At 43.0% G+C, this 14,153-nt stretch overlaps 2 protein-coding genes across 2 annotated transcripts in view; one reads left to right on the top strand and one right to left on the bottom strand.

Annotated features, from left to right (window-relative positions):
- Positions 1-13,401, bottom strand: part of ca14 (carbonic anhydrase XIV) — a 36,071-nt gene extending 22,670 nt beyond the window's left edge. Inside the window, exon 1 of the mRNA XM_040029831.1 lies at positions 13,397-13,401. The gene's annotated coding sequence lies outside the window, so the exon portion shown is untranslated. The remainder of the gene's footprint in view (positions 1-13,396) is intronic.
- Positions 86-5,919, top strand: LOC120732327 (circadian-associated transcriptional repressor-like). Its single transcript, XM_040029830.1, has 6 exons — positions 86-293; positions 1,750-2,102; positions 2,251-2,326; positions 2,742-2,820; positions 3,171-3,354; positions 3,488-5,919. The coding sequence occupies exons 2-6, from the start codon at positions 1,752-1,754 to the stop codon at positions 4,058-4,060; spliced, it is 1,263 nt and encodes a 420-aa protein (XP_039885764.1). The 5' UTR covers positions 86-293; positions 1,750-1,751; the 3' UTR covers positions 4,061-5,919.
- Positions 13,402-14,153: the final 752 nt, after the last annotated feature.

Raw genomic sequence — 14,153 nt, forward strand, 5'->3', positions numbered from 1 at the left:
CGCCGCCGTCGACACGGCAGCCAATGGAGTGCGCGCAGAGCGTGGGCACGTGGATTTGCGCACATGTTGACGCTTGTAAACTGCCGAGAGAAAGAGGCAGCACAGGCACAAACCGATGAACGGCAGGCCGGGTGGTGTGTGTGTGTATATGTGTGTGTGACAGAGAGGTGATGCTCGGCGTCCCGATGCTGCTCCAGCCTCGGAGTGTGGACTGACGGACCCAAAGTAGAAGACAGAGCCATCCTCCACTATTATTAAAATCAGCTGTTATTTTTAAAAGCGCTTTACTGAAGGTAAGAATTTTCAAAAGCATTTTTTTCTTTTTTGTTTGCCGAAGTTGGCAGCTTAGCCTGAAGGAATTTCCTGTCCTGTGCGTACCATCCCGGTATAATTTTAATATATCCTAAAGCTGTGTTGCCTAACGATAAATTGCTTTTAAACGTTATAATGATTGCTCAGATTTTCCTTCATGTTTAAGACAAGTAACTGCTTTGGATTTATGTTAGTGTCTGATAGACTGAACGGCTTTAGATGGCCTGAATGTACAGTTCCATTAGTTTCTCTTGCTGGCGTGGTGGTGGTGGTGGTGGTGGGCACAGACACAGGCCGGCAGAAAACACCTGAGTCGCAGCCTCATGGTCTACCTGTGCAGGCTGTGGCAACACATCCACCAATCCAATCCTACCGCATCTCCATCCAGCTGGGGCTATAAACTAAGTAAGGGGTTGTACATAAACAGAAATAGCATCAGATTTCCTCACGGTATTTGAAGCTGTTGATTCTTTCACGTTAACAACGTGCCATTTGGTTTGACAGCCACCAGACATAAAATGCAAATGGCAAAGCACGCTGTCTGAGCGTTTCTTTCTCCTTTTGCGTTTGTGTCAGTCTCCTTCATTTGTGAGTGACTTTTGACTTTATTTTTCTGACGCTGATAAAGAGTTCTGTTGGTGTATTTCATTGCTGAGCATTTCCCAGTTTCCCCTGAAATCTCCCCCTCAGTATTGGTGGGATCAGAGATTACACAAGCTGAGAAAGAAAGGGGGAGAAAAACAAACAGATGAGAGAAAGGCACATGGCCAGAAATGCAGAATGTGAAAATGTGAGTAAAAGGAGGAGGAAGAGGGCTTGGTTTGGAGAGGAAAGGAAGAGGGGGCACCGGGCTTGTGTGCATAACGAACAGGATGAGCTGAAGGCAGAGCGGAGAGGGATGAGAAGCATACAGAAATACAGCCGAGAGGAAAAAGAGTGGTTTGCATGAGTGCGTGTTTGTGTGTGTGTGCGTGTGTGTGTGTGCGTGTGTGTGTGTGTGTGCGTGTGTGTGTGTGAGAATCCAAGGGGGGATGGAGCGCAAGTCTGAGACGGAGAGGAGGGGCTAGAGAGAGCACTGGAGGCTGTGGCAAAGAGAGAGAGCAGGCCTATTCCGATTTCACTACTCTACAAGCTCCCATCCCCCTCACACATTTTACTCTCCTACAGCCTCCAATCTCCTCAATGGAAGCCAGACATGCACTACTATTGTGTGCCTACTGCCTACCCCCAGTCCCAAACTAGGGCAGTGCTATACCCACCATTTTGAGTAATAGGGGTTATTATTTTTGGTAGCGAGGTAGGAAAATGGAGTATTGCCAAATGCTAAGAACTGAACTTCCTCTCACTTCAGACATGCTGGTTTTCAATGTTCACCTAAGCCACACTTGTGTTTTTTTCCATCATCCTAATCTTTGAGCTTTCTTTCTGTCCCGATAGGGATGCAGTCGCAGGGCAGCACCTCCTCTCAGCCCTCCTTTGATTCCCTGAGCTCCAGTGACAGCCTCTTGTTCAGCGATTCAGAGCAGGCAGAGGACGACACAGACGTCTTCCTGACAGACAGTTCTCCATCTGTCATCATCGGGGGGTCGGGCGGCGCGTCAGCAAGTGGAAATGGGGGGTCAGACAGTCCCGGGTCACAGTGGACGTGTGACGGCTTCACCGACAAAGAGGAAGAGGAGGACTCGTACAGGTCACAGAGCGGCGGCAAAGCGGCTCACGTCAGCCTGGGGAAGACTGATCCGGCGAGGCAGACTGCAAAATCACAAGGAGATCTGCTGTTTGCTCAGAAGGTAAGAAAGGTGATGGGCAGAAAAGGAGAGTGATGAGAAGAGGGCTGACATAGCAGTGTGCGTGCAAAGGAAAGCCCAGCAGATAGCCTCAGACAGCCGAGCCTAACCAAAACCAACTCGTAATCTGTCTTCCCTCCTCCTCTGTCAGTGTGCTGAGCTGCAGGGTTTCATCAGGCCCCTGCTAGAGCTGCTGAATGGACTGAAGAGGGGCCGATTCGACCGGGGTAAGCATCCTTTCTTCACCGTCTTCTGGGAGGCAAGTGTGTGTGTGCGCTCGCTGGCTTCTGCAGTTGTTGAGGCTGAACACAGGTTTACATGATCTAAGTGGCCTTAGTCCATTGAAATAGTAAGTTTTCCTTCGAGTAGTAGTCTGTATTGATGTAGCCTATCGATGCAGTCCACAGTGGTGTGTGTGTGTGTGTGTGTGTGTGTGTGTGTGTGTGTGTGTGTGTGTGTGTGTGTGTGTGTGTGTGTGTGTGTGTGTGAGTGAAGCGAGTCTTCTCGCTGACTCAGTAGCTTGCAAGAGTTTACCGATATCATGAGTTAGAGCGTGTGCGCATGTGTGAGACCGTGCATGCCCACATATGCATTCATTCAGTGTGAATGCTGACTGAAGGATTATGTTCTTTTGATTGACAGGCTTGAGTAGTTTCCAGCAGAGCGTGGCGATGGATCGTATCCAGAGGATTGTGGGGGTTTTACAGAGACCTGACTGCGGGTAGGATGTCATCCAAATTGTCCCACCATCCATCAGCCCTCTTTTTCTCACTCTTATCAAGTCCTGCCATCATGAGATGTTTTAGCTGCATTTAAGAATTATTATCTTTATTAAACTGAGTTGATCTTAGATATGCAGTGCACGGTGAGGCAGGATCTTTTATTGAACAGTCCTCAGGCAGGTAGAGTTACAACTTTCACTGTCAGTGCAGTGAAACACCAAACTTCAGATGAAATTTCACCTAGATCTCTGTGCAGGATCATAAATATCCACGCCTGTTCCTACTCAGCAGCAAAGTCGTATTCCTATCTGCTCCTCACTTAAATTTTGTTCCTCTTTCTACATCATAGGGAGAAGTATCTGAACACTCTGCTCCAGGTGGAGATGATGCTAAAACTTTGGTTTCCCCAAATTCCCACTCAGCCTGTGTCTACAGCCTCCAGTGTCGCCACATCCCCTGCCCGATCCCTCCAGGAAGCTTCCGGCTCCACCCCGCCGCACAAACACAGGGATCAGTTACATATTCCCGTTAAGGTGAGGACATACAGTACATTCCTGACTTCTTGCTGCTAATACACATAAACATTTCTCCACCCCACCAGCACCACAAATTTTACAAAAACCTCCCGTTCATATTCTGAAAATTACTCTCCTGTTTATTTTCCAGAAGCGCAGACTCAGCTGGACGGGTACAGACTCTCCCACGCCTTCCCCTGTACCTCTCAAGTCCCCCCATATCAGCACAGGAGAAAACAGGGTGAAGTCTGATCGCAGAGAAGGTGGACCTTCTTCCTCCCCATCACTAGCAGCTGATGCAAATCAGAGTTTGGCACATGCAGCCAGCAGCAGTCAGCTAACTGATGACAAAAATGACGGAAAAGACGGAGACAGCAAGGAACCAGGGAAGGTGTCGAAGTACCAAGCGGGTCAGAGCTCTAAGCCGAGCCTCACGTGGGTTCATGTTGCGCCCATCCTGTCCCCACGAAATACCTGCCTCTCACACGATGCCCTCACAGCCAGCAAGAGGTTGAGCCCGGCTACACAAGACAGCTCCATCTCCTCCACCACACCTTACAAGCACCCCAAAAATGTGAAGAAGCCAATCCGGTGCCAAAGCCAGCCTGTTGCTGGACAGCAGAGTGAGAGGGGGACCACTGAGACAACTCCGGGTGAGAGCCAGTCTCCTCCTGTTACACTTAAGCCTTTGCCTGGGGCGTGTCCCACCAGCTTGAAGACCTGATGTACTGAATCAGCAAAAGAACTGGCAGCCTTGCTTTGTTACACCACTGGGCTAAAAGCTGCTGCAACAGGAAGAAGGGAAGAGGCTGAAGGCCTGTGATTATACTTGCATTAATGAGAGGAAGTGAGGAAAGAATTGTTGGTGATAGATGTTGAAAACAATGACGGATAAAAACATAACCTATCATCCAGACCACAGTTAAAACAGACATTTCAAACAACAGGACATAAACAAGAACCATTATCACACTTATAATCGAAACTCGTGCGGAAAGGTGGTTGTCAAGGTTCAAAAGCAATGTACAGGTAACGAGAGACATTGTAGAGTATTTAGAGGAGTAAATGATCGCTCCTCTTCAGCATGAAGGCAATCAATACAAAAAGAAGAAATATTTATGTAGGTGACTGTTTCAACAGACATCTAACTTGAAAGAAACTGTCCGAAAATGGAACAGCCGATGTCAGTAATCAAAATAAAACCTTCCAGTGTTTATTTTGATGTGGTTGATGAGTGAGCTGATTCTAGTCTTGCAGCAGAAGACACATTTTTCTCTACATTCTTTTGAATGGTTTGAAGAGGAAAAAGCAACACTGGGGGTAACTAAAAAAATCTTGTTGCTAGTGATGTGAGAAATGAGGTGTAGTGTGCGCCGTGTCGGAGCCATTGGAGACGGTGGAAAAATGACATCACAACTCACGAATGTAATCCAAGAATTGTTTGGACACTCGGCTGGCAGATCATCAGCATCGAGCAGGAGTGACATCGCAGCGACCAGTGGTCACATAACTTTTCCTGTCGTGCCGTGGATCAGATGTTTCTGACGGCAAACCGACTGGCAATCAGTCTCATTACAATCCGAGACTTTTAATAGACCAGCGTATGGAGTTAACAAGGACCACTAAAAGACATATGTCTATTGATTCAATTACACAGTTAATTTATTCATGTGTTGATCTGATACTGCATCTATTTATTGTTTGTATTTATTGGGCAGCTTATCACCTGCTGTGCGCTTGCATAGTTTGGCCTACAGTTCTTTTGAGGTGACTGGGAAGATGCTGTTGGCATTTTTTTTTTGTGTGGTTTTTATTGCTATCGTGAGGAGGGCAAAACAAAAAGGACGTGAAATCTTATGATTGGTCTCTTGGACTACTGTGCCTTTTTTACCAAATAGGATGTGTTTTTCAAAAAAAAAAAAGCATTCTGTGCTCTCAGTGCATTCATACTGTGTTTTGATTGTTTGCATGTGTTTCACAAAACCAGTGCACAGTCAAACGCGAAAGCCAACGTGTAGTCATCCTTCTTCTAAAATCGCACACAGCTTAAAAACCAACATCATCAACTGTGATTCTTTAAAAAAAAAAAGGAAAAAAAATGGCATCCAGCTCTTATATCCCAACATCTACAGCTCACCTGAATGGCCTGCATCTCTGACTAATACACACACCAACAGCAGTGGCTACTATTTGTCATGTAGTATTTAAGTGTCTAGCCTTCCTTTGGGGCTTTTCTTTAGGTTCTGATCAGGAGAGAAACCGACTGAACGGCACTTAAAGATGGTGCTCTTGAAAACTTGAAAACATGGTGAAAATATAAATGTAAGGGAAGAAATCTTTCTTTGCACCACTCTCTACCGCTGCTATCATCGTGCTGATTTACATGTATCATTGAAGGCTTGCTCTTTAATTGGAAATCCACTCACAGCATTCGTTTAAATGTTGAAGGGGTTCTTAGTAACCTGACTGGATTTATCTAAATTGTAAATATTTGGACTGATATTTTTGAATTGGTGTGAGAGGTTCATATGTTATTTACATAATTACAAATGGGGTGGGGGGATTTGCATTACTAGACTCCTCCAAAAAGCACCACACGTGAACACAGAGCCACCGGCAGCCAACATGTTACTGCCTGCTTGTTTTTGTTGTTTTCCTCAGTACGGAGTGTACAAACCCTCAGTCACTCTTATCCTGCTACAATACGCCAGATGTTGACTCTTGATCAGAGGCTGGGGGTGTCTTCCACCACACTCCTGTTTTGGTTTTTGGTTTTTTTTTTTATACATTTGTGGTATGACAGAGAAGCCAATTGCACTTATTTTTCATTATGTCCTTTTTCATGTATGTTTTCTACTGCAGCGACCACTGCTTATTGGTCAGAAATAATGTCTTGTTTATTTCAGCTGCCTTCTTCTTCTTCTACTACTACAACTACTTATTACATTTTAAAAGCTGACTGTAGTTCCACCTCGCCTCCCTTCCCCCACTCTGCTGCACTCGTCTGCCCCTGCCCTCTCCTCTCCTTTATCTCCCTCAATCCCGTTAGTATATTTCCTTTCTAAACTAAACTGTCTTTCACTCACCCCATTTCTATGTGATATTACACTTCTTTTTTTTTTTTTTTTAAATATTGATACAATCAAGGATAAAAAAAAAAAAAACTTTTAATAAATGAAACCAATTTTTGAAAGATGAAACTGCCTGTGTGCTTGTTTATGCAAATCTTCATGCATTTATTTTGTTTTCTTTTGATTATGCAGCTCCCGATTTGGAAAGCAGCTTTTAATAAACAGATGTGTGACTCGATGGGGTGCAGATTTACAGACTGTATATTCTGAAGGCTGCGTGAGTGCACGAGTGAGTGAGTGGGGGTGAGGCAGAGACGATGAAGGCAGGAAGAAGAGGAGGGGCAGTAGGGTGGTGAGACTACAGCCTCTGTAATCTGACTGAGAGAGGTAGGGGGGCTGGCTGATCCTCCAACCAGCTGCTACATCAGAGTCCAAACACTACTTTAGCTTATATGTGTGCTCATGTGAGAGTGTTATAATGAGTAAATACCTTCTGGAGGTTAGCAGAGAAAAGTTGGTGGTCTCTGTAGCGCAGTCCTGCATTTCACATGAAAACAATTACCCATAGGCTCAAGTCTGATCTCTGCAGGCGACCACCGAGATTTTTAATTCCCTCTAGAAAAAAAAATCAAAAGGTGAGAATGAAAAATTGAGTGGCGCCGCGCTGCATCACCCACACCGAACGTGATGAAAGAAAATGAAAAAAATTCTGATAACCCAAACACACACTGGGAGGTTGCTAGGAGTAATGTTATGTAACAAAATGTGAGTTTTACTTCAAAATAAAGAGAAAGTAAAAACTTTAAAGTTATGAAGCTGTGTACTAATTTAACTTCAATCTGTCTTTTTTGTTGTTTTCAAAAAACATTGCTTCTTTGATCCTTTAATATTTAAATCTGGAAGTTCTGATTCTGTTAATTTCACCAATTCTCAAAGAAAAATCTATGACCAGAAAATCAGACGCAACAATAGATGTTACACTGCACAAGGAGCACAACTGGTAATTTCATGTGTTAACCATCATTACACTCTCGTTCTCCTTCGCCCAGCATCATATCCTTAGATACTGCATGCACACCAGGATGAGAGTGGCAAATTTTGGGAGGGTGTGGTTTTGACTTCTCTCTCATGCCATGCGGCACGTATGCATGCATGCATGCGCTGCTCCCCCCGTCGCACGCTCTGACACACTGACTGGCTGATTTGGTGATGGGCTTGTCTCTGACACAGTGACTATGCTACGTTACAACAACACAGACAGCCCTCCCTGCCTCCACCCTCCCTCCCCCTCGGCCCCCCCTTGTATCCATGCAGTTTTTAGCAGAAAAAGCCCTTGCCCTCCATCTCCCCACCGCTGCTATTCTCCCCCCCTCTTTCTACTCCGGAGGATGGAAACGAGGGGCAAGAGGAAAAGGACGAGAAGAGGATGTGTGGAGGGCACAGGGACGAAACTTGACCTCACTACAATTTTGAGAACACTTTTTTTAACAAACAAAATATGTATAATTGTTCTTTTTCTCCCCAAAAAAGCTACATTTGTTTTTTGTTTAATCATTCAGTTGGATTATAATGTTTGTAATTCTGTTTGCGCAGTATATTTTCACATAATTAACATTACAGCACTGTTCACATTCAAGTTGTTTTCACTTCTCCGAGCATGTGTTGGCTTAATTTAGCATGTGTGTGTCCATCAATAGGATTGCACATAATGAACTTACTGCGGCTCTTATCCCTTGCTGTGTAGGTTTTAATTGTGGGCCCACATCCTGTTACTGGTTTTAACAAGTTGATGATTTAATGGTGTCCTTCCAGTTCTGCTCTGTGCACATAATGAAGGGAACGACACAATGAGGTGCTTATTCACTTATTCTAAACACCCCTCCCCCATAATTTCACTCCAGTACGACTCGCGTGAGGTGAAGTCACTCTCTGACTTTACAACTACATACACAGCCTCTTACTCACCATAAGTCCACAGGGTTTTTTTTAGTGCAGACTTGACCAAAAAAACCAGCCTGAATGCTCAATAAACCTGCCCAATCCTGAAATGGAAATCAGAGACATTTCGAAGTCCCTGCTTCGCCGGAGATCACAGCGGTGACGGGCCCTTGGTGTGCCAGGTTGAAGGGGTTGCTCTGCGCGCCATCTGTGGTCTCCATCTCTGTGAACAACGTAAAGACAGAGACACCAGGACTAAATTTTCAAGGGCGCACGTGTGTCTCATCATGACATTGTGTGTGTGTGTGTGTGTGATATTTGGGGCACAGCTCAGCTACAGGCAAATAACATCCTCATCAGTTTCTCTGGCCTGAATGTGTTCTCGGGAGTCTGCTCGCGATGACACCATCCCACACGGCTGCTTAATTATTCAAGTACACTGAGTGAAAGGGAATCACCAGGTTCAGTATACTCATGAGGGGGGAAAGAAAGACACAGATGGCAAGCAAAGAGGGCTATAAATGAGACAAAAGTGAGAGATTAAAGCTTACTCCCTCTGAGTTAGAATGAAGCACCTGCACATAAACTGAGATCCTAGCAGCGTATGCTCGAAGTCAAGACAGCTGAGCCCCCTGAGAGTGTATCTTCCAAGATGATTTACAACCCCTGTCAGACACAATGAAATAAAACTGGGTCAGCATGATAAAATATACCATAACCATACAGTTGATGAATCAAAAAGCTTTGTGTGAGAACAGGGGGGATAACTTAACTAAAGTCTTAAACTTTGCTCTGTAGTTAATTTTTGGAGAAAAGCAATAATATACATTAATAGCTGATATCAAGCTCAAAGGCTGTTAAGACTGAAAGGAAACACTTAAGATTCAGCAATAAAAGCTTTGCAGATACCGGACTAGGATTACAAACTAAATACCTGACATTCCAGTAATATAACAGATTAATTCATACAGCTCCCATCGCATGCCCCCATGATGCATTACTCTTGTTTTAGCTGCACAGGCAAATTGAAATCACTGTGTTTGCCTGTGTGGGGTCAGGGCATGCGTGTGCGCATGTGATGCTGTGTGCGTTTTTGTTTTTCCTGTGTGCACTTGTATAGAAATATCTGTGGTATTGTCATATTATGTGCTGAGGTGTCATTATATAATAGAGCTGGCTGGAGAGAGGGAATGGGGGTGGGGGCTGTGGGGTGTGCAGGGCAGACGGCTCATGGGAGGGATTCAGGTTGGCCACGGGTGGTCGTAGCAGAGTGGGTGAATGTGAGAGACAGCGGTGTGTGTGGTGTTTACTGTCAGGCTCATCATTTGATTATCCACAGATTAAGGTAGCATTATTGTAAATTTAATGAAAATAATTACCCATGTTGGGTTGTAAACCTGGCATTTAGCAACTCATGTACTACTTTTAGGCTGATCAGTGAGAAAGTGAAGCCCAACAATTTTAATTTTTTTTAAACATATTATTTGGAGTCATATTAATAAGTAAGTCATGTTTGCTTATTTGTCTCACTATGGCTTCCACTTTCCTATCAGAGAAGGTACCATAATTACAAAAAAAACTCAATAGTTTTGGAGTCTTTTAGCTCATCTATCTTCATCAGACTATCCTTGAACATTCAGATGTCACCCACTGGTTTTGGAGTATCCATTTTGAAGCTTCAACTAGCTTTTTGGCTGCTGACATGTTGCTATTGTTTTTTGAGCAAGACATGACCATATGCGAATGAGATGATGAAGCGTCAATAGCAAGCTGATTCATAAACTGTACACGTGCATGGCACAGACACAAATATAGACTCATTAGTATTAATCAACAGACTAACAACATACTACCATTTCGCTTACCAGAACTGAAGCGCAGATGTCTTGGATGTTGATCTCTATCACCCAGCAAACCATATTATGTAATTTTATTAAAGACACCAACCGCAGAGACCATGTTTATTTCAGTAACAATGGTGAAGACAAAACTGCTAGTGCAAGTTTACTTTGTAAACAAAAGGAGTTTTTGTTGTATTATTCAAATGCCTCTAACCCACAGTTGAGGCTAAATGTACAACATTCAGTTATTTAGCATTATCTTTAACTGTAATTATGTGCTTCACTCCCCACTGTCCTGCTTTTTTTCTCCTCTATCACTGCATGGATATCTCCAGACTATTTATCTCAGCTTTGTCTTAAACACGCTGTTCCTCACATATTTAAGTCACCGGTTCAGAACTTATTATTATTTGTTTCTTAGTTAATTGCATTCAGGCTATAGTAAATTCCTCTCTGGCCTCTGGTCAAGTTCTGTGTTACTTTAAGAATGCTGTTATTCACCCTAGACTAAGTTACGATAAACAGCATTCTTGATAAATTTCCACCTGGGTTCTGTGAAGGACAATTAACTGAGACAGCTCTTCTCAGACTATCTAATGATGTTTTGGCGCAAAGTGCCACAGGAATTGTTCTGTCCTCCTTATGTTGGACCCAACTTTAGCCTTTGATACAATTGCTCACCAGATCTTGCTTGACAGGTTGAGGTATTGGACCAGTGTGTTGGGATCTGCCTTACACTGCCTTCATATCTTTCTGATCGTTCTTTTTGCGTGCCTGCTTCAAATTACAAGTCTTCCTTAAGTCATCTTCATTTTGGTGTACCTCAGGGTTCTGTTTTGGGGCCCGTATTAATTCTGGTTTACATGCTCCCTCGTCAGCACATTTTGAGCACTTTTAAAAACCTATCATATCACTGCTACACAGGTAATATTCAGTTTTATATCTTTTTTAAGCCTCATGACGTTCGAAACTGCACGTCTTACACTGTGTAAAAAGCTGGATGGATAAAATGTTTTCTTAACTTAATGAGGAAAAAAATGAAATTCTTGTTTGTGCTCCAGAAAAGCATATAACTCTAGGAAACTCTTAGTGCATTAGACTCTTAGTTGATTAGACTATTCCAAGCCTTCCATCAGGAACCTCTGGGCAAATTTAGATTCTGGTTTTACTTTACTTTGGTCATGTTCAGTCATTGGTTCGTTTATGTTTTTATCACTAACGAAATATTGCCAAATAGTACTATCTCACAAACAGAACTGGAAACTGTTATTCATGCTTTTCTTTCTTTGAGACTGGATTAGTGTAAATCATCACCACTTATTTAGTGTATATCTGTGTGTACATAGTGTATATATTAGTGTAACTCGTTATTGACCAGCCTACACAAAGCATCATTGGACTGTTTGTAGATGCTGCCAGACTTCTGAACAAATCACCAAAGTTTTCTCATGTCACACTGCTACTCTCCCAGCTCCATTGGCATCCCATTGACTCGAGAATACATGTCAAGATTTTGGTTCTCACTCATAGGGCTCTGAATGGTCAAGCACAAGCATACATCTAAGAACTTTTACATCTGTATGTCCTTAGCAGATCCCTAAGGTCATCTGACTGAGGCCTGCTGTGCCACATGCAAGGGTAAAAACTAAAGGTGACAGAGCCTTCTCTCAGTTGTAGCACCAGGACTCTGGAACTTTCTCCCTTTTAGTTTTAGGTCTGCAAACTCTGTTCAGCTTTTTTAAAAGCAACTAAAAATCTTTTACAACTGCTTATAATTAGCTATTTTGCTGTACTAATGTCTGATGTTTTTTGTTTTCTTTTGTTCAGCACTTTGTAATCAATATTTTTAAAGGTGCTACATAAATAAAGTTTTTACTTTGTGGGGAAGTGGGGAGTGTGGGGAAGTGGCAGTGGGGAAAATAATTATTTGATCATCTGCTGAATTTGAAGGTTTGCTCACTTACAAAGAAATTAACAGTCTCTAATTGTTATGGTAGTTTTATTTAAATGGACAGAGACAGAATATCAATAAAAAATCCAGTAAAAAAAAAAACACATTACATAAAAGTTTTAAATTGATTTGCACGTCACTGAGTGAAGTAAGTATTTGATCCCCAAGCAAAAAATGTGTTACTGTTGGCAAGCACAGTGGGAAGATATTTTTTGTAATTGGTCACCAGGTTTGCACACATCTCAGGAGGGATTTTGGCCCATTCCTCTTTACAGAAACTCCAAATCATTTAGGTTTCTTGGCTGCCACTTGGCAACTTGGACCTTCAGCTCCCTCCTCATATTTTCTCTAGGACTGAGGTCTGGAGGCTGGTTAGGCTACAAAATTACACCATAATCACACCAACATTTGTCACCTTCTCAACAAGCTTCTTGCTGATGGTCTTGTGTAGATCTACAATCTTGTCCTTGATGTCATTTGACAGCTTTTTTGGTACTGGTAGCCAAAGTTGGATAGAAAAAACTGATTCTGTGAGCAGGTGTGCTTTCTAAACATAGCGAGTTAAGTTCAGGAGTATCTGTAATTGACTGAATGTAATTTGTGTGCCACATGGACACGCAGGCAATTTGTGGGAGGCAGAATTCTGAGTGGCACTTATTTCAGTCAATGGCATGCAAATCAATGCATAACTTTTATGTGATGTGTTTTTCTGGATTTGTGGTTGATATTCTGTCCCCCTCTATTAAGATGAAAATGACCATAAAAATTAGCAACCATGCATTTTTTTGTAACTCAAAGCAAAATGTACAAATTCAGCAGGAGAATCAAATTTTCCCTACTGTACATTTAGTTGACTCTTTGACAACTGAATTCTTCTCTGTTTAACCACGCTTTCTATTGAAATTCTATTATTAATTATATTTTTATTGTCTTTTTTTATTTTTATGTCTTCTACCATACTTTTATATTGCTAGCACTTTATACATAAACATCACTTACTTTGTATTTTGTCACTCCGTAAGGGACAACTTCATTTTTATTGAATGACTTTCTTTTTTGTCTTTAGGTTTGTTTAAAAAGAATTTGAAACACTTATCTGGTTCCCCCTTAGCGAGGTCAGGCCTCTCCTAGCGTCACTGCAAACTTTGCTCACTGCAACTGCTGTAGTTTGAAGTTTGTTTGGCCTGGCATGCCTGGTGGAAAGCATTGCCTCTGTCTGTCAGGTCCAGCTGCCTGTGTCAGTCAAAGAGTCCATGAACCTAACTCCAGTATCCAGGTGGCTCTATACGATAGTTGCCTGATAGATATTGTTAGAAAAGGGCCAAAACATCCCTCGGGATTAACTTCTTTTTGGAGTGGGCCTAAAGTGGCCACTGGAGGAACTACTGCAGTTTTTGGCACTTCCATGCTGGCATCAGTTTTCAGCTCCAGAGGCAGCTACATTTGTACAACACATACAATGAAACAATAGTCACTGCTACTTGCAAATGTCACTAAATAACTGACAGCCAACAAGGTCAGCAGCAGTTATTCTTGGGCAATATATCAGTGAATACCTTAGTCTAAGGAGCTTGGAAAGAACTTCTTTAAGTTGCTTGAAGACATTTCACCTGTCATCCGAGAAGCTTCTTCAGTTCTAAGGTCAAATGGCGGAGAGTCCCAGATTTAAACCCAGTGGGAGTATCCCCCCAAAGAGGGACAAAAGGACCCCCTGATGATCCTCTACCTAATCACACAAGCCAAGGTGTGAAAATGGGTGTGGGTCACAATCAGCCAGGGTTTCGGGTGAGCTCATTGTGAAACCTGGCCCCACCCTATCATGTGATTTCCTGAGGTCAAATGGCCCAGGGTGTGAGTGGTCGTTAAGGTGTCTGGGAAGGGAACTCAAAACTGGATTATAGATGGCAGACAGCTGGTGTCGTAAGCCATCGCCTCCGTTCAAAGATTGTCGCTCACAGTGGACATAAATGGTTTCTTTCACTCCTCTTTCAAACCACCTGTCTTCTCTGTCCAAAA

This window comes from Simochromis diagramma, unplaced genomic scaffold, assembly GCF_900408965.1.
Source record: "Simochromis diagramma unplaced genomic scaffold, fSimDia1.1 OVJJ01000361.1, whole genome shotgun sequence".
In the NCBI taxonomy this organism is placed as follows: domain Eukaryota; kingdom Metazoa; phylum Chordata; class Actinopteri; order Cichliformes; family Cichlidae; genus Simochromis; species Simochromis diagramma.